Source organism: Paramisgurnus dabryanus, chromosome 2, assembly GCF_030506205.2.
Source record: "Paramisgurnus dabryanus chromosome 2, PD_genome_1.1, whole genome shotgun sequence".
Taxonomy (NCBI): Eukaryota; Metazoa; Chordata; class Actinopteri; order Cypriniformes; family Cobitidae; genus Paramisgurnus; species Paramisgurnus dabryanus.
The window spans coordinates 55467986-55486920 of NC_133338.1; the positions used below are offsets into that span (position 1 = coordinate 55467986).

General features: G+C 40.9%; 1 protein-coding gene across 1 annotated transcript in view; it reads left to right on the forward strand.

Annotated features, from left to right (window-relative positions):
* Positions 1 to 2780: 2780 nt before the first annotated feature.
* LOC135743930 (macrophage mannose receptor 1-like) overlaps positions 2781 to 18935 on the forward strand; it is a 71590-nt gene continuing 55435 nt past the window's right edge. The window contains exons 1-6 of the mRNA XM_065261841.2: positions 2781 to 2949; positions 3271 to 3672; positions 3807 to 3980; positions 4086 to 4241; positions 4324 to 4437; positions 7139 to 7279. Coding sequence (XP_065117913.1) covers positions 2877 to 2949; positions 3271 to 3672; positions 3807 to 3980; positions 4086 to 4241; positions 4324 to 4437; positions 7139 to 7279 — 1060 coding nt within the window. The 5' untranslated portion in view covers positions 2781 to 2876. The remainder of the gene's footprint in view (positions 2950 to 3270; positions 3673 to 3806; positions 3981 to 4085; positions 4242 to 4323; positions 4438 to 7138; positions 7280 to 18935) is intronic.

The following is an 18935-nucleotide window of genomic DNA, read 5'->3' on the forward strand; positions in this document are numbered from 1 at the left end:
GGTGTGGTAGCGAAAGCAATCTATATAAAATAATGAACAAAATTATTCTTTAGAGAAAAAGAAAATTAATACAATAAATCAACAACATAAAACGGTCGCAAAATTCTGGTCTATTGATTATCCCTAGACTATCAAAAGTGTCTAAAAGTGGAAGATCCTTTTCCTACTTAGCCCCTAAGCTCTGGAATGATTAACCAACCGATGTCCGAGAATCAGACACAGTCGATCATTTTAAATCTAGACTTAAAACTTTTCTCTTCAACAAAGCATTCGCATAACTTGTCTAGTAAAGGTACTTAACTCGCAATAGTTATTTTTACGGAACAAAGCACTCACGGTCATAACACAGACCAACCAAATAAATAAATAAAAACCTTTTCTGCATGAACACTTAAAAATGAATTGCATTAAATAGTTTGCCACCGTTTGCCACCGAACCTGCATTAACGACGACAGTGGGGCTTCCGGCCTTAGTCAAACGGGTTAGCACGTAAGGTCGGGTTGCGATGTTTGGCGTTTTCTCGTGGTCTTGTTAATGGTATACAATATAGACCCGTTTGCCACTGAACCTGCATTAACGACGACAGTGGGGCTTTAGGCCTTAGTCAAACGGGTCGTCAGGTTTCATTTTCTCTTAAAGATCGGAAGGTGACCCTTATTTACCATATATACTATAATTTGCTAAATCCTCAACTGTGGATAATATAATTATGCCGCAATAGTTAGTCTGTCTGGAACTAAGCTGAGTTTAACCACATCACTGTGTGACACTTCAATACATATGAACGGCCGCTACGCTAATATGATTTTGTTTTTCTCTCGACCCCGAGGACAACGAGACAAACAGACCCAGTCCTGGTAGATGTGAAAGTCGGCACACCTCTGATCTACTGGCCGTCCTTCAACCTGATGCCCAGCTGATGCCTGACCAACCTGAATCCCAGCTTATGCCTGACCAACGATCACCGGCAGAACCCGCTTAATCTCCGCCAAATCTCCTTATCCGTTCTCCCAAGGGTTTTTCCCTCCTAGCACTTATTTTTCCTCGGATAAAAGGCCGGGGGGTTTTTTTCTCCTAGGGGGTTTTTCACCTCGGGGAGGCAGCCTTTTTGGGCTTTACTTAGCTTCCTCTTCTAGACGTTACTTTAGTAATACGTTCGCTTATAATATTGAGTCATAGCCGCAGCAAATTTAACTGCTTATGCTATCATGTATTTTGTTGTGCTATCTGTCGTTTTTCTGTGCTTTTCACTGCTTCTATTTATGTAAAGCTGCTTTGAAACAATTGACTTTTGTGAAAAGCGCTATATAAATAAAATTGAATTGAATAGAACTAATTTTACAAATACTGGAAATAAAAATACTGAAAAATAATGAAGAAAAAATAATATAACTAAAATACAGGCTTTAGATGAGATAATAGTCTTACTCACATAGGATTTTAAGGAAGAAAAACCTGTCAAATGTCTTAAAATAAACATCTGAACAATGTCTTATGGTGTGGTAATTGTGGTAGGCCTATAAGCGGAATAACTTTTCGCGTGTGCATTATTTTCAAATATTTATTAGTTTCAAATATATCATACTACAGCTAAACTGCATATTCATAATTAATCAAAATACATAATCTAATTTCAATACACAGAACTACGTCTAAAAGTAAAAACATTGAAAGGTATGCTGCTTGAGACTTGTTATTGCTGTTGTATAAATAAATAATGAGATGAATCTATTAAAGGATTTGATGGATGTTTTGTGGATATTTTTATTAATCATTTATTAAAGTATAATTGTTTCATATGATTATGTTTTAGTGTTGATGTACATGTTCTGTTTTATATTCTAAAGATGTGTTATTTAAAGTTAACAGTGTAACTTTATTGTACTTGTAGATTAGTATGTTTGTTCCTGTAAGCAAAATACTACTGGTATAAGGAAGTAACCAAATTCACCTAGCAGATATTTTGTCATAAATAATAAGATCGCCATCACCATACAATTAAAGGGGGGAGGGGGCTGCCCCCTAATGTTCCCCACCCTTATGACGCTTTCTGACAGAGTTTACTGGTACCAAATGGTACTGTTAAAAAATGTAGCATGTAGTAAAATAACTTGGTTTTGCAAGTCAATTTAAGCTCTTAATTTAAGTTCTGGCTTGTAAAAAGTTAACAGAACTTAACAAACTTAGAAAAAAGAAAAAGGAATGCTTCTCTGGGTCAAAAAATATAAATAATGTATAAACAATCCAGGTTGCTCTTCAAAAAAGGGCCTATAATAACATTAAGAAAATAGAAAAATGAGGCACTCCTGAAAAATGTTTAAAAGCCTTTAATCAAAAATGGCTACATGCCAACGCGTTTCAACTAAACAGTTTTCATCAGGGCAGGCTTTTAAACATTTATCAGGAGTGCCTCATTTTTCTAATTTCATAACTTAAAAAAACTATTTGAAATATATTAACTTAGTGAAAGTAATATAAAAATAAATGTTGATTTGACAAAAATGCTGTGTATTCTTTACAGTGTGTGTGAATGATATCGTACTTGTAAAAAAAATGTCACGTTGTTATGTGTGTGAGAAACAGCACATTATTGAATTTACTATGAAAGTAATTCTGGTAATTTCCTGAAATAACTTTTGTGCCACTTAATCATCTACTTAAATCTTATGTTTGGAGAAACCATTATATCAATTAATACAAGGAAAAATGGAAAACTTCCTAAGAAGTTAAAATGAGGAAGAAACTTTGGACATTCTTTTAAACCAGAACCACTTTAACCACATGACCGTATAGAAACTTTAACAAGAGTGTATATAAGTCTCCTACTTCCCAAACACATGCTGGATATCTTTATGTGTGGATCACAAGTTCAGATATGAAGATGTTTGGTCTTCAACTGTTTGTTTTGATTTGTTTTTATGCTGCAGTACAGCCGTCCAGTCAAACAGGTACATTGGTTTATTTTCAACATTTATTTTTTTATGTAAGATATTAGTAATATGTAATGGACACTTAAATATTTAATATCTTCAACTTATTTAACTTTTCATTACAGTAATATTAAAAAATGGCAAATATCTCTATGTATCTAGATGTGGTGTTAGAGGTTAAGCATCATTCTCAACTAAATACAGTAGATATAAATAATATAGATGCTTTATGAGTTCTGCATGTCAGTGGCACTCCAGGTTTAGCGAATGACCTAAAAAAAACCTTGGTCGGTGTAATATTAAATATCATTGACTTGTCTGATATCTATTTTTCTTTAGACGGCAGCTCTTTTCTCATCTACAATGAGGATCACAACAGATGTGTGAATGTCATCAGTGCCAGTGTTATACAGACGGCAGCGTGTGATGTATCTTCTGACGCTCAGCGTTTCCGATGGGTTTCTTCTTCAAGAATTATCAGCGTCTCTCTTAAACTCTGTTTGGGGGCTCAAAGCGTTAAAGACTCTGAGAAAGTGATCCTTCTGCCCTGTAAAGAGCTCAGTCCTCTACAGACCTGGGAATGTAAGAATGAGACCTTGTTTGGCTTAAAGGGACAACCGTTACATCTGAACTACGGCCATCGAGGGGACCAAAATATGATGCTGTTTAAGGGAAATGGATCTTGGAGTTGCTGGCAGATTTATGGGACTACAGACAATCTGTGTTCTCATGGATATCAAGGTACATCTACAATATTAAGTAATTAATACAAACTTTGGATAGCAACTGAAATTTGAGTAAATGTTATCATTAACATATCACTCGTTCACTACATTGATATTTCTCATTCTTTCCTCTAATTTTGTGTCCTCTAGAGATTTATACTCTGGGTGGGAATTCATTTGGAAAGCCATGTCAGTTTCCCTTTAAGTTTAATGACAAATGGTTCGCTGAGTGCACCATGGAGGGAAGATCAGACGGCAAACTGTGGTGTTCAACTGAGACAGATTATGAAACTGACAAGAAGTGGGGCTTCTGTCCAACCAAACGTGAGACCATAAATAAAATACAGCAAATATAACGATAAAATGCATGCAAAAGCACTTGAAGCTTTTAAAGCTGATTATAATTTAAATTATTGTTTGACTCAATAGGCGTCACTGGATGGGACAGTGATCCAGTAACTGGTGTATTATATCAGAGAAACACACAATCAGCACTGACCTGGCATCAAGCTCGAGCCAGCTGCCAACAACAAGATGCAGATCTTCTCAGTATATCAGAACTACATGAACAGTCTTATATATCAGGTACACAGATCCCACTATTATCCTAAACTAAAATGATTTCATTCACTAAACAAAACAGCATTTCATGAACTTTATATTTCAGGCTTGACAGATTTCTTGAATTCAGCTTTATGGATCGGACTCAACAGTCTTGACTTTGAGAGTGGATGGCAATGGAGTAATGGAAACCCATTCAGATATCTCAACTGGGCTCCTGGTAACTAATATTCATGACACGGCAAAATCCACAGTGTTAAATTAACAATGCTCATTGTTTATATAGGTCCACACTACAGAGTGTTATAAAGCAATCTGTGACTTTATCATCTCTATCGCCATCTCTGTTTGAAACCTAAAATTGCATTTTACAATAAGAGTTATTTATTAACTTAGGTTTAGATGTTGGCTTTGTTTTATTTCAAGTAACCATTATGCTGATCAGTGTTTGTGTTAGTTTGACTCTTTATTATCAGCTTGTTTATTTTTTCCCCGGCTGCTATAACTTTGTATGTTTAAAACATGTTTGTTGCGAAAAAAAGACAGAATCTTTTTTTGTCAATAATGTGATACTAAAGTATGAGATCTGGCACTCTTATATCAGTTTGGCATCCTGAAAGATTTTGAAACACTGACAATAAAAAATTAAATGCTGTCTAATTTAGACACACACACATTCAGAATTAGAGTATGGATGTTAACAATGGCGACAATAAAATGAAAAGCTTCATGCTGAAATGCATGCTGGATATCAACAAATTACAAATCTCATCCATAACTCCCAGAATGCACTGTGGCATAAATACGTAAATAATGACCATTTTGACCATTTTCTTTGTTACCATTGTTGTGTTTCATACTTGTCTTGGTGTTTGTGTGTTTAAATCACACCATGGTTAATATTTAAATATACATTATTTCAAAATCTTTAGAATGAAAAACTGCTATGAGAGTGCTGGATATCATACTGTAGTATCACATTACTGAGGGAGAAAGATACTTCTGAGTAAGCACTTTATAGATGATGATGTTTGACATTATGTATCAATCACCATAGAAGAACTGCAACATGGTCTCTTCTTTGCCATGACAAAGATGCTTTAAACACACAAAGTTATAACAGCCAGAAAAAAATGAATAAGCTAAAATCAAGAGTCCAACTAAAACAAACATTGATCATCACAATGCTGACTTTAAATAAAACAAAGCCAACATCTAAACCTAAGTTAATAAATATCTCTAGAAGTAAGATGTAAGATGTCAAATGCAATTTTTAGGTTTCAAACAGATATTTTGATAGAGAGGATAAAGTCATAAATTGCACTTTTAAAGGGACATTCCACTTATTTTGAAAATATGCTCTTTCCAGCTCCCCTACACTGTAAAAAAAAATTGCTGTAGTTATGCAGCTGGTTGCCAGTAACTTTCTGTAGAAGATAAAGACTGAAAATGTCTCATGTTCATTTAACTTTGAACAAAGTGTTGACAGTAAATAACATAAATGTAAAATCTATAGTAAGTTACTGGCAGCTAGTTGCTGTAATTTCTACAGAGATTTTTTACAGTGTAGAGTTAAACATTTGATTTTTACTGTTTTGGATCTAGCGGTACCACTTTTAGCATAGCTTAGCATAATCCATTGAATCTGATTAGACCATTAGCATCACGCTAAAAAATAACCAAAGACTTTAGATATTTTTCCTATTTAAAACTTGACTCTTCTGTAGTTTGTGTACTAAGAGCAACGGAAAATTAAAAGTTGTGATTTTCTAAGTCGATATTGCTAGGAACTATACTCCCATTCTGGATTAATAATAATGGACTTTGCTGCTATAACATGGCTGCAGCAGGTGTAGTGATATTACACACTGCCCAAAAATAGTTCCCTTGGTAACTTTCAAAAGCAGAGGACTATTTTTAGGCATTGCATAATATTCAAATGTTTAACTCTAGGAAAGCTGGAAAATGTCCTTTTAACTCTGCTTCAGTGTTACTTTTTAACACTCTGTAGTGTGGACCCATATAAACACTAAGCAGTGTTAATTTAACACTTGGGATTTTGCTGAAAGGAAACACAGTGAACTTTATACATGATCCAGTTGAAAAGCAGATCAATGGTTTAGATGTAATTTTTTTCAAATCAAATCAAAGTTTATTTATAGAGCACCTTTTTTAAAACAGCAAGTGTTCACCAAAGTGCTGTACATACAGTATAAAATAAACAGTAGAACTGAAAAGCATAAAAAGAATAAAATAAAATAAAAACACAATAAAATATGCAATAAAAACAATAATGATCAGTAGCACACATTTAAAAAGAACTCATAACACACTGTAAAACCTAACAGTAAACTTAACTCAAACCATTTAAGGAAACCGGTTGCCTTAAACCATTTAAGTTTTAAAACACATACATTTAAGTATTGTGAACTTGAGTCATGTACAAGTATGCACTTATATTTAAGTAGTGTAAACTTAAATATATAAAACTAGTTTAAAGTGCATAACTGCATATGACTCAATTTGTTTAAGTTCACAGTACTCAAATGTATGTGTTTTAAAACTTAAATGGTTTACTGCAACCGGTTTCCTTAAATGGTTTGAGTTGAGTTTACTTCTGTAACTCTCTTACTGCATTATATGCTGCACTATACAAATATGTTTTTAAATGAGATTTAAAAACAGCAAGTGAAGGTGCCTGCCTAATGTACAACGGTAAATTATTCCAGAGTTTCGGGGCCGCTACTGCAAAGGCATGGTCACATCTGCTCTTTAATCTTGCATTGGGGGAGACTAAAAGCAGTTTCCCAGCAGACCTAAGTGATCTGGATGTAATAGATGGCTGGATGGCTGTAATAGATCTGAGAGGTATTTTAGAGCAGTGTTTTTATTGTTTGAATGTCATCTTTATATTCCTGTAGGTAATCCTTCTCTGGAGCCAGGCCTTAACTGTGCTGCATTAAACGCTGATAAAGCATCCAAGTGGGAAAGTCTGGCCTGCAGTAAGAAGTTAGGTTACATTTGCCGAAAGGGAAATTCAACAGATATCACACCTTCAACAGGTACACAGATTAACCTTTTGTGACTGCATGGTTCCATAAAGACACCATCCCAATACTAGCTTTTGAACCTTTTTTACTGCATGGTAATATATTATATATGTATAGATGTCATTAGCCTGTTATGCTGGCATCCCTATTTTTGAACATTTTCTGAAAAACGACAAACCCAAACTAAAACGTCTGCAGCTCTTAAACCCTAAGGTCTATAACAAAATACTTGTTATTTTGAATGTGGTTGCTTATGAATAAACTCCAGATTCCAGTCCTCATCCGTGTCAGCTGAAGGCCTATTTTACATCACAAGGAGACACACACACAAAGCAAAAGTGGATTTTAGTTTGAGTCATAAGACATACAACTTTTTGCTACACTGAAAAAAACAACTTGTAAAATTTACTTGTAAAAAATCCTCGTAACAATTTGCACAAACTTTTTTTAAGTAAAATTTACTGCTTTTTTATTGGTAAAACTTACCTACTAAAATCAAATAAAATGTACTTAAAATTGCATGATAAAACATATGTTAAATAATTAATTAAATGTTACTTAATTATTTTATTTAGAAGTTAGATTTATTTTAATCGTTTAGATAAAGTCTATTAGGTTTTTTTTGAAAATTGAAGCATTGCTGTCCTAATAATATTAAATAAATCTTATTTTCTGTTTGTTATTTTCTTTACATATTTCTATGGACCTAGTTATTTTTAGTGTTATAAATGGCATTATAACACAAAATTCATGACTGACAACAAGTGAGTCATTGAATAAACTTGATTCTGAACAGAAACACACACAAACTGTGTTTCTGACATGCATTATCAGCACTGTGGAGAAAATTACAATACAATGTTCTCAACAGGGTTCATGTAAAGAAACACTGATCACCTGAATGGTGACTTCACAAAATTATTATTTACAACAAAACAACATCAATAATATAAGAGCTTAAACCTTTATAACATTTTGCTAACAAATATTTAAGTAGTTAAAGTTCTTATCAGTTCTTATTCTGTGATAAAGCTTAAAAAATAAAAATATTCAGGCGCAACGAATTGTGGGTATTCCTTACAACATGGGCAAATAAATGTAAGTAAATTTTGATTAGATTTTTTAGTTTAATGGATTTAATATTTTTAAATAAAATGAACTAAGATTTTTTACTTGAATCTGCTGAAGTTTTTGATTCAAATTTACTTAATTATTTTAGGACTTTGTGCAGTGACTATAAAACAGTTAAATAATACAAGAAATATCTAATAAGACTTACTATTCCCACACAGTTCATTTTTTACATGAATTAATTGTGTATTTATCATCATTTTATCTAGTTCTCAATAAATGTTAATATTATTCTGTAGAAATTATGAGAGCTAATCTAATAAATATTACTACACCAAAAAATTCGTTTTTTCAGTGTATGTATTACAAACTATGATGTAATAAACATGAACAAACACACACACACACACACACACACACACACACACACACACACCCACACACACACCCACACACACACACACACACATTACATTAGTTATATTTATAATTACAAATGCTTTATGTTCGCCAAATAACTTATGTTTATAATCCCCAGCATTGCTGGTAATACTCATATTTTCCCCACATATCTTATTTTCTTGTTTTTAGTTTTTTAATTCTATTCACCCCATTCCCATAGCCATAAATATTCATACCTGTCAACCCTCCCGTTTTTCCCGGGATTTCTCCCGTATTTTACCATTAATTCCCGCCATCTTCCCGTCTAAACGGTTTCCCGTATTTCTCCCGTATCTTTAGTCTTTCTATAACTAATCCCCAGCATTGCTGGTAATACTCATATTTTCCCCACATATCTTATTTTCTTGTTTTTAGTTTTTTAATTCTATTCACCCCATTCCCATAGCTATAAATATTCACACCTGTCAACCCTCCCGTTTTTCCCGGGATTTCTCCCGTATTTTACCATTAATTCCCGCCATCTTCCCGTCTAAACGGTTTCCCGTATTTCTCCCGTATCTTTAGTCTTTCTATAACTAATCCCCAGCATTGCTGGTAATACTCATATTTTCCCCACATATCTTATTTTCTTGTTTTTAGTTTTTTAATTCTATTCACCCCATTCCCATAGCTATAAATATTCATACCTGTCAACCCTCCCGTTTTTCCCGGGATTTCTCCCGTATTTTACCATTAATTCCCGCCATCTTCCCGTCTAAACGGTTTCCCGTATTTCTCCCGTATCTTTAGTCTTTCTATAACTAATCCCCAGCATTGCTGGTAATACTCATATTTTCCCCACATATCTTATTTTCTTGTTTTTAGTTTTTTAATTCTATTCACCCCATTCCCATAGCCATAAATATTCATACCTGTCAACCCTCCCGTTTTTCCCGGGATTTCTCCCATATTTTACCATTAATTCCCGCCATCTTCCCGTCTAAACGGTTTCCCGTATTTCTCCCGTATCTTTAGTCTTTCTATAACTAATCCCCAGCATTGCTGGTAATACTCATATTTTCCCCACATATCTTATTTTCTTGTTTTTAGTTTTTTAATTCTATTCACCCCATTCCCATAGCCATAAATATTCATACCTGTCAACCCTCCCGTTTTTCCCGGGATTTCTCCCGTATTTTACCATTAATTCCCGCCATCTTCCCGTCTAAACGGTTTCCCGTATTTCTCCCGTATCTTTAGTCTTTCTATAACTAATCCCACGTTAGTGTATTTGTTGTTTGCTACATTCACCTCCGGTATAGCAGACGGCAGTATATCTGTAACATTTCACTCAAATGACACCTGCCAATGTAACAAGAAGAAAAAAGCTTCCTAGGCAGGGCCGTGCACAGGGGGGTGCCCCGTGGCTAGAGCAACTGCCCTTCTGCCCTAATCGGCTGAGGTGCCCCTCTCGCCAACCCCAGTCAAAGTGTTCTGTTACTGCTCGTCTAAAGATACACTGTTTCTGGTAATCCACTTCGTGATTTCCCGCCCGCTCCGCAGCATCTCTCACAATCTGTGTCCACTCTTTGAAGGGCGAAGACGACAGTTTGTTTTATGAACAGGTAGATTCATTACATTACCTCAGTTGTTGAGCTGCTCAATTAGTAATTTGGTAGTTTGAAGCCGAGAGAGGTCGTGTTCTATATTTATTTTTGCTTGCTTGTGTTCTCATGATCACTACTTAATTCGTTATCTTTTAGCTTTAATCACATCACAAGAATAAAACTTTTGTTATGTCGAGATCACGAGAAAACAAGCTGCTGTTTTCTCGTGATCTCGACATAACAAAAGTTGTATTCTTGTGATGTGATTAAAGCTTACGTGTACTCAATAGAACATCATTTTTAGACAGCAAAAGCATATTTAGCAAATTAGCATGGATGAACAAATGAGATTTTACTTCAGGGATTCGCTCAAGATGAAACAGATTTGCCAATAATTGACCATTTGATAGCGCGGTGAATTTAGGGACCGTCTTTAAAGTACTCCATATACGTTTCTACTTTAAACAGCATTAAAATTGAATAACTTAAAGTCAACAAACAGTCACAAAACCAACTGTAAAGTGTTTGTGGTTGTCAACTATAATGCACACTTTTTTAGATGTTTTATATTTATTCAAATAAACTGTTAAAGGCACACAAGGCAAGTCTGAGTTTTATTTCTCTACTAGCTCCCCCTAGTGTCTGGGAGTAAATGCTTTCTATATCTGAGACTTTACAAGACTGAAGGACACCGGGTCGGATACAGCGAACTTGCAAGGGGGGTATTCTTCCTATAGACGGTAGTGTCATGGTCCTGTCTTCAGGTCACAGTTTTTAAGTCTTAGTGACAGGATCATGGCAGTCCCATGTTTTGTGTGAGAGCACTGGCTTTGTTTATTCCTAGCCATGTGCTTTCGGTCTCGTCTCTTGACCCCGCCCCTTGTTTCCTCATTAATTATCCCATTATTGTTTGATTCATGTCACCTGTTCCCCTCTTGATTTGCTCCCCTATTTAATGCCCTTGTGTTTGTTGTCTTGTGCAGATCCGTTTTGTTAATACCTATACTTACCTGTGTAATTTGATGTAAAGAGTATTTGTCAAGTTTATGGTTCTTGTATTGTTGGTATCCTAGTCTTGTTCCAGTCTTGTTCATTGTAGTCTTAGTGTTGCCTTGTTTTACCCCCTCGTGGGTCTTTTGTTTTGGAGTTTTTGTTGCAATAAAAGTATTTTAAGTTCATCTACGCCTGCGCCTGGGTTCCCTTCCTCTCTCCTCTTGGAGATTCCTGACAGAACGGATCTGCCAACAAGGAACCCAGCAGGCCACCATGAACTCTTCACTTTCTGCCCGCCGAGCTCAACAGGCCCATGTGCTCTTCGGCCTCCAGCAAAAGGGGGTCGAGATAAAGAGGTTTGCCTTGGACTTTCTAGGATCTGCTCAGGGCTCTGGTTTTGGTGATCAAGAACTGAAGCTGATCTTTAATAGCTGCCTGGATGAACCCCTTACCACGTCCGTGCTAAGAACCCTGAAACCTCTCAGCTTCCCCAACATGGTAGCTTTCTTGGCGGACCGTGAATCCAGGGGTCATACGAGAGCTGGCCGGCCCCCACAACTTCCTGCTGTCCCGGAGGATCGCATCCTGGCGGTAGCATCATTTGAGGATTCTGCACCATCTACCTTGACTCCCGAGAGCCCTGCCCCACCAGTCTGCCTTCCTCAGAAGCGAGGGCGTAGGGCATCTTGGGAGTCTACATCTGAGGGGTCTTCCACAGAGCTTGCCGCTACCACTGCGGTGTCCACCTCACCTGCCACGGCCTCAGCTCCAAGACCAAGGAGAAAAAAGAGGAGGAAAGGAGCTACCCATCCTCCATCTCAGTCTCTTCCTGGGTCTTCTGCAGCACCCCTTGTCTCACTGACTCCGCAGCCAGCTGCAGTGCCCCCTGTCACGGCTACACAGCCAGCTGCAGCGCCTTCTGTTTCGCCCCCTGGATCAGTGGCCCATGTCTCATCTCCGCTGCCTGCCGCAGCGCCCCCTAGCATGGTCCCTGTCTCGTCATCGCTGCCAGCCACAGCGCCCCCTGTCTTACCGGCTCCTGTGTCTGCCCCTTTCCTGCCTGGAGACCCCGCTTTGTTCCCCTTTGTGCCTCCTGTTCTCCCTGTCTCAGCTGTACCTCAGTTTGTCCCCCCTGAAACTGCTCCTCGTGTGTCCGCTGCAAAGCCTGTCAGTCCCACATCCCCTGCTAAGCCTGTCCGGACCCCCCGCTCCCAACCTTGCCCTGCACCCCCTGGACCAAGGACTTCTACCCCTTCGAGGTCTACCCCATCTGGACCTCCCCCAATGAACTTTCTTGTTCCCCCACCTCCCCTCCCATTAATGATGTTTTTGTTATGTCACCCAAACCCTGTTATTGTTTGTTGTTGTTTGCCATTGTGTTTGTGTATTATGTTTTATTGGTTTTTTTCAGTCTCACAGTATGTCTTGTCACGTGTCTAGTGTGTTCCCCTTGAGGGACGCCAGGTGGCGTCCCTTGAGGGGGGGTACTGTCATGGTCCTGTCTTCAGGTCACAGTTTTTAAGTCTTAGTGACAGGATCATGGCAGTCCCATGTTTTGTGTGAGAGCACTGGCTTTGTTTATTCCTAGCCATGTGCTTTCGGTCTCGTCTCTTGACCCCGCCCCTTGTTTCCTCATTAATTATCCCATTATTGTTTGATTCATGTCACCTGTTCCCCTCTTGATTTGCTCCCCTATTTAATGTCCTTGTGTTTGTTGTCTTGTGCAGATCCGTTTTGTTAATACCTATACTTACCTGTGTAATTTGATGTAAAGAGTATTTGTCAAGTTTATGGTTCTTGTATTGTTGGTATCCTAGTCTTGTTCCAGTCTTTGTTTAGTATAGTCTTGTTCATTGTAGTCTTAGTGTTGCCTTGTTTTACCCCCTCGTGGGTCTTTTGTTTTGGAGTTTTTGTTGCAATAAAAGTATTTTAAGTTCATCTACGCCTGCGCCTGGGTTCCCTTCCTCTCTCCTCTTGGAGATTCCTGACAGGTAGGGGCGGGCGAGAGAGTCTTCATTCGTCATGTAATGAGTCATTTAACCATATACCGACTTACGAAGATGATTTATTAACATAAAAATGCTGCCTTGTGTCCCTTTAAATACTATTGAAGATAGAAACGTGTACAGTGCACTTTAGAGATGGTCCCTAAATTCACGAACATCAAACTTTATTTATTTATTAAGTCTATTGACAATTAGCTACGCGTGGTAACGGCGAAGACCCCATATGCATCAGCAGTCCACTTCAAAATAAATGAAATATTATGGACAGGAAATTACATTATGGCATTTGGATTATAAAACAAGCAAAAATAAATAAATAGGGTAAGCAAAAAAATCTTGAAAATTTAGCTTACCCCATTGGCAGATTATTATTATTTTTTTGCTTGTTTTAAGCACAAAATCACTTAAATTTGATATTTTTGGTCTAAAAACTAGATTAATTTTCCTGGGTCATTTTTCTCATCAGGAAAAAGCATCTTAATTGAAGAATTTTTCGATATTTTGTATGAAAACAAGACAAAAATACTACAAAAAATTCTGCCAACACCTCACTTGCTGTTATCGTTTCTTTTTTCTAGCCTCATCTCTACATTCTCTGTCAAAAAAGAAAAAACCCTTGGCTATGTATAATGTCTTAGCCTCAGTGGCGGAGCTAGACTTTTAAAACTGGGGTGGCAAAGGGGTGGCAAGGTATTATTTTGGGGGGTCAATATACAAAGTGTTCAATTACACTAAAAATAAATTATTTTCCACAAAATGTATATAGATTAAATTAAAGTTGTTTATTTTCCTAAATGTACACAATTATAGCCTATATGTATTAAGTATACAGCAAAAATACTACAACTGGGATCTGTTTGGCCCTGATTTGCTCCTGACTTCTGCTTCTTTAGAAAGAAGTTGGTAATATTGCTTTTTCTCTTCATTCTGCTGTCCCTAAAGGAAAACTTGGTTACACACCTCATGAAGAAACCAAATTTTGGAAAACATTTCTTGTTTTTATTTACCATATGTACACTGTTACTAATAATACAAATACTAAAGTAATACATTACGACAAGATCTGAGTATATTGAGGTCTAGCCTATTTGACAACACAAGGAAAATTGCTTAAAGACATCTAGACATGTTATGTGAAGGGAGGATGGAACGAGATTCCGTAAACTTTAATGAAATGATGTAAATAGACTTCTGTCCCTCACATTAAGCTATGGAATGGCTTCAGATGACTTTGTGAAATTATAATCCAACCCTCTCAAACCCAAGTCACCCAAACTGACGTGAAAAAGCGTGAGGCACAGAAAAGCGCGCTGTTACATCCCTGTACTATCTCCACGGTGGTTTTATTAAGTTCAATATGCTGCATTACACGTGCCAATATAAATAAGCCTACCTAATGTCTGTGATTGTTGCTGAACATTTGCTAACGACATGTTTTTTATTGTTTTGAGCATCTTTACGCAGGCATGACAGTATTAGTCAGTTCCCTTTCAGTCGGTCACTACGACGTCACGTCGTGACCGACGAATTGGGAACTCGCTTAGAGAGACCAATCTGCTTCGTTTACTACTAAAACGCCAATGAACTTGGCATTGAGATATTTGCATAATGCTGGCGCCGCCCCGCCAGGTGCCTTTATAAGCAGCAGGTGCAAATAGGGAAATTAGCTTTTTCGCTTCGAAAGCCGGCTTTATCTGCTACTGAGAAGCTACTCTCTGCTCTTCTGGGAACGGTTGCTGAAGTTGATTGACAAGCAGTACTAACACAGCGGACGCTCGCAGTATTCCACGGCTCTGCATCTTTTTTGTATTGAGTTTAGTGTGTGCGTTGCCTTCCCTGTGCGCATCATCAGCTGAGCACCTAAAGAGTGATTTCCCTAAAAGAGTGATACGTGAGAGCTCTGTGTCTTTTTAAAGGCAGCCACTCTCTCGTATATGCGGAGATCAGCGTCCTTTTCAGGATAGCTTTTTGCCCGTGCGATCTTGGATGTGAGAAGTATAAGGGTTCCAGTGACGGTCACGAGCGCTGTCTTCGTGCTCAGGCATCGAGCACTCCGGGGCTGCATTCGTGGAGAGTTTCTGTTCTCTCTGTGAGAGCATAACCCTCTTTGATTGCGGAGACGACTGTCGTTTCTACGGGAACGCTGTCCGCGCCTTTGCAGTGCTGACGCCGCCATGGTGCGGCTGTCAAGCGCTCGCAGGGCGCCCTTCGCGTCACTACGCTAAGTAGGACGGAGGATGCGTCCTCCACCTACCGGCCTTCTCATCCTCAGCCGGTTGAGGCCCCGGTGGAGACTGCAGAGTCGTGTTCTACGATGTCTGCCGAATCCATTGGACCTCCTTCTGGTCCCGTCACTTCTGCAGCATCAGAGCGGTGTCCATTTTTCCTCCGAGGCAGAGTCGTTCCGGAGATGGCGGCCGTACCCGCGAGCGGCGGAGACGGTAGAGTTGGAAAGGTTAACCCCTCTCCGCCCGAACCGTCCCGCCCACATGATTGGTACTTCGGAGCTGCTCGGGCCTCTCGGTCCTCGCCTCCTGTGCCTTTCTTTCCCGACGGCACGAAGAGCTGACGTGATTTGCGGCCGTCCGGCCATTCAGCTTCACCCCTCATCTCCCTCACCAACGGAGCCGCTAAGGGCGGGGACCCCTTCAGTGGAGCGGGATGCGTTCCTGGAGGGACCACCCAACCCTTCCCTCCCGTGTTTGTAGACAGTCGTCCGGTTACGGACGCTGCCCATCAGGCATGCCGGAGAGGCGGCTTCGGCCCTGCACGCAATAACGTTGCTGCAGGCTCACCAAGGATTTACGAGGGAGCCCGCGACCTTCAGTCGTGCGATGTCCACCACAGTGGTTCAAGATCGCCACCTTTGGCTGTGTCTGGCTGACATGACGGACGCAGACGAGAACAACTTTAATGCTCCTGTCTCACAGACCGGCCTCTTCGGCGAGCCAGGGGAGTCGTACAGCTCCGCTGCGCAGACTGAGGCGATCTCCTAGGTCATGCCCCGGCGGAAGAGAGCTGCCCTTGGTCCACCACGCCGGCTCCTCAGTCTGCCTCTCGCCGTCGGCGTCCTGCGGCGACCACCTCCGTTCCCCTCCTCGGACCCCATCTCGGCAGCGCAGGGGAACCGGTCGTCAGCAGCTCGCCCCGCCCGCTTAGCCGCTTCCCGTGAAATTCGGGAGTTTAAGTGGCCAGTGAAGGGCGACCCGGATTGGCAGAGGATCACTCTTCAGGAGATGGAGCTCCTTCCCCCGATAGAGGGTCGGGTGGAAAATCCTTGGTTTGCATATGTTCCACCGGCTGTTCGGCCGGTACCCACTTAACCACACATAAGAGTGCATTCCTCTTCCCTCTCTAGGTCTCCGGAGGATCGAGAGAGCCGTGAGCGGGTACACACCAGCTCCCCTACCTCTCCTCTATCGCCAGCGGGTGACCTGAGGAGTCCGAGCTCTCCGCTGAGGAGACCGGACCACCAGCACCCTCATCGGAGTCTGCGCCCTCCGTAGAGGAGACCAGACGACCGTTACCCTCAGCGGGCTCAGGTCAGTGTCACACACACATACTGTAGATGTTTATGCTGTCACAGCAGACGCACCGGCAGTCCCACCTGTCTCGCTTCGCTGCCCCACCGCGGGTACTTCGGTAGTGTCGTTATTTCTCCTCGTACGGTGCCTGGGTGCTTGGCTTCAGTTCCCAGCCCGTTTCGTTGGGTTTTACGCACGATCCGCCTCGGTTACGAATCCGGCACACCCCAAAATTCGGGCTTTCGTTTCACTGTGGTGAAAGCGTCCGATGCACATGTACTGCGTGCAAAAGTCGATATCCTGTTGGCGAAGGATGTTCGAGCCGGTCCCTCTTACCGAGATGATGATGATAGGGTTTTTCCAGCCTTTATCTCATAGTACCCAAAATACGCGGCGGGTTACGATCGATTTGATTTACGCACCGGCTCTACGAAGGTGTTCTTTTTGGATGATAACGCCGAGGCTCGTATTTCAATATTCAGATCGGTTTGCAGCCTTAGACCTGTAAGACGTGTACTTTATGTGTCCATCTCCCCTCGCTTTAGACCGTTTTTTCGCTCTGCGTCGTGGGGTGGGCATATTAATACTAAGTGCACCATTCGAGCTGTCTCTCTCTCTCCGTGTCTCCATAGTCACGGCATTAAAATGTCAGAGAGAGAGCGTTGTTCGCATTCTGCTTTTAGCTACGTCGACTTATAATAGCCCGTTCTTGGCAGACGTGCGCGAACACAGAGAGTTAATGCTTCGGCATCTCGCTCGTTTAAGTCTTCAGGTCGGCTGGGAAAGAGCAACTTTGCCCCGTGCAGAGGATCCTTTTTCTCAGTATGGAAATAAGACTCGATCGACTAATTGGCGTGTTTAACAAGAGCGCGCAACCAGTCAGTTCTGACTTGCCTCGGTTTAATTCGAGGGAAGTACGCGGTCCCTCTGAAACAATTTCAGAAGCTCCTGGACATATGACAGCATGCTGCGGCTGTGACGCCGCCCGAGCTGCTTCATATGAGACCGCTTCAGCGTTGGCTTACGATCGAGTCTCGAGGAGAGCGTGGCACACCGACATAAACCGTGTACACATTACACCTGCGTGTCATTTCAATTTTTCCCCGTGGTAGACCCGGCATTTCCGATAGAAGATATGCCCCTGAGGGGTCTCCTGGCATTCTGTATATTGCAATGCCCTCAGCACGGGATGATCAGCCACGTATGACGGGCTTGCAGTCTCAGGGGTGTGCATAGCACCCCAACTGCCGCGAGCGGTGCGCTGTATATCTGGGACTTGTACGCTCCGCTATGGAGATGCGAGGGAAGGATGTATTAGCCGACACCAATAACATTGCGACTGCTGCGTTATTTACCGTTAAGGCGGTTTTGCGCTCTCGTCACCTGTCGCATCTCGCTCGTCACCTCCTCCTTTGGAGTCAGAAGCATCTGAGGTCCCTTCGTGCCATTTACATCCCGGGTTCGCTCAATACAGCGGCAGACGCGCTTCCCGAGCTGCGCCCCCGGCGAATGGCGACTCCACCTCCAGACGGTCCAGCTAATTTGGAAGAAGTTCGGTTGTGCGTAGATAGATCTGTTTGCGTCGCCGGACGATACCCACCGTCGCCTATTTTGTTCACTAACCGAGGGCAGCATCGGCGTGGATGCGTTGTCACACAGCTGGCCGCGGGGGGTGCGTAAATACGCATTCCTTCCAGTGAGCTTTATTGCGCAGACACTGTGCAAAGTCAGGCAGGACGAGGAGAGCCTTTTATTAGTCGCCCCGTACTGGACTACCAGGAATTGGTTTTCAGAGTTAATGCTCCTCGCGACAGCCCCTCCCTGACGATTTCCCCTGAGGAAAGACTTTCTTTCTCTAGGAAGGGGCACATTATGGCACCCGCGCCCCGACCTGTGGGATTTCCATGTATGGTCGTTGAGCGCGCGCAAGGTTTAGGTGATTTATCGCAAGCGGTATCTAACACCATCGACGCGGTTCGAGCACCGTCCACAGGACGGGCTTACGCGCTTAAAGAAACCTTTTTCGTCACCCTGTGCTCTTCGCAACGCGAGGACCCCAGAGAATGCCCATTAACATTGTGCTTTT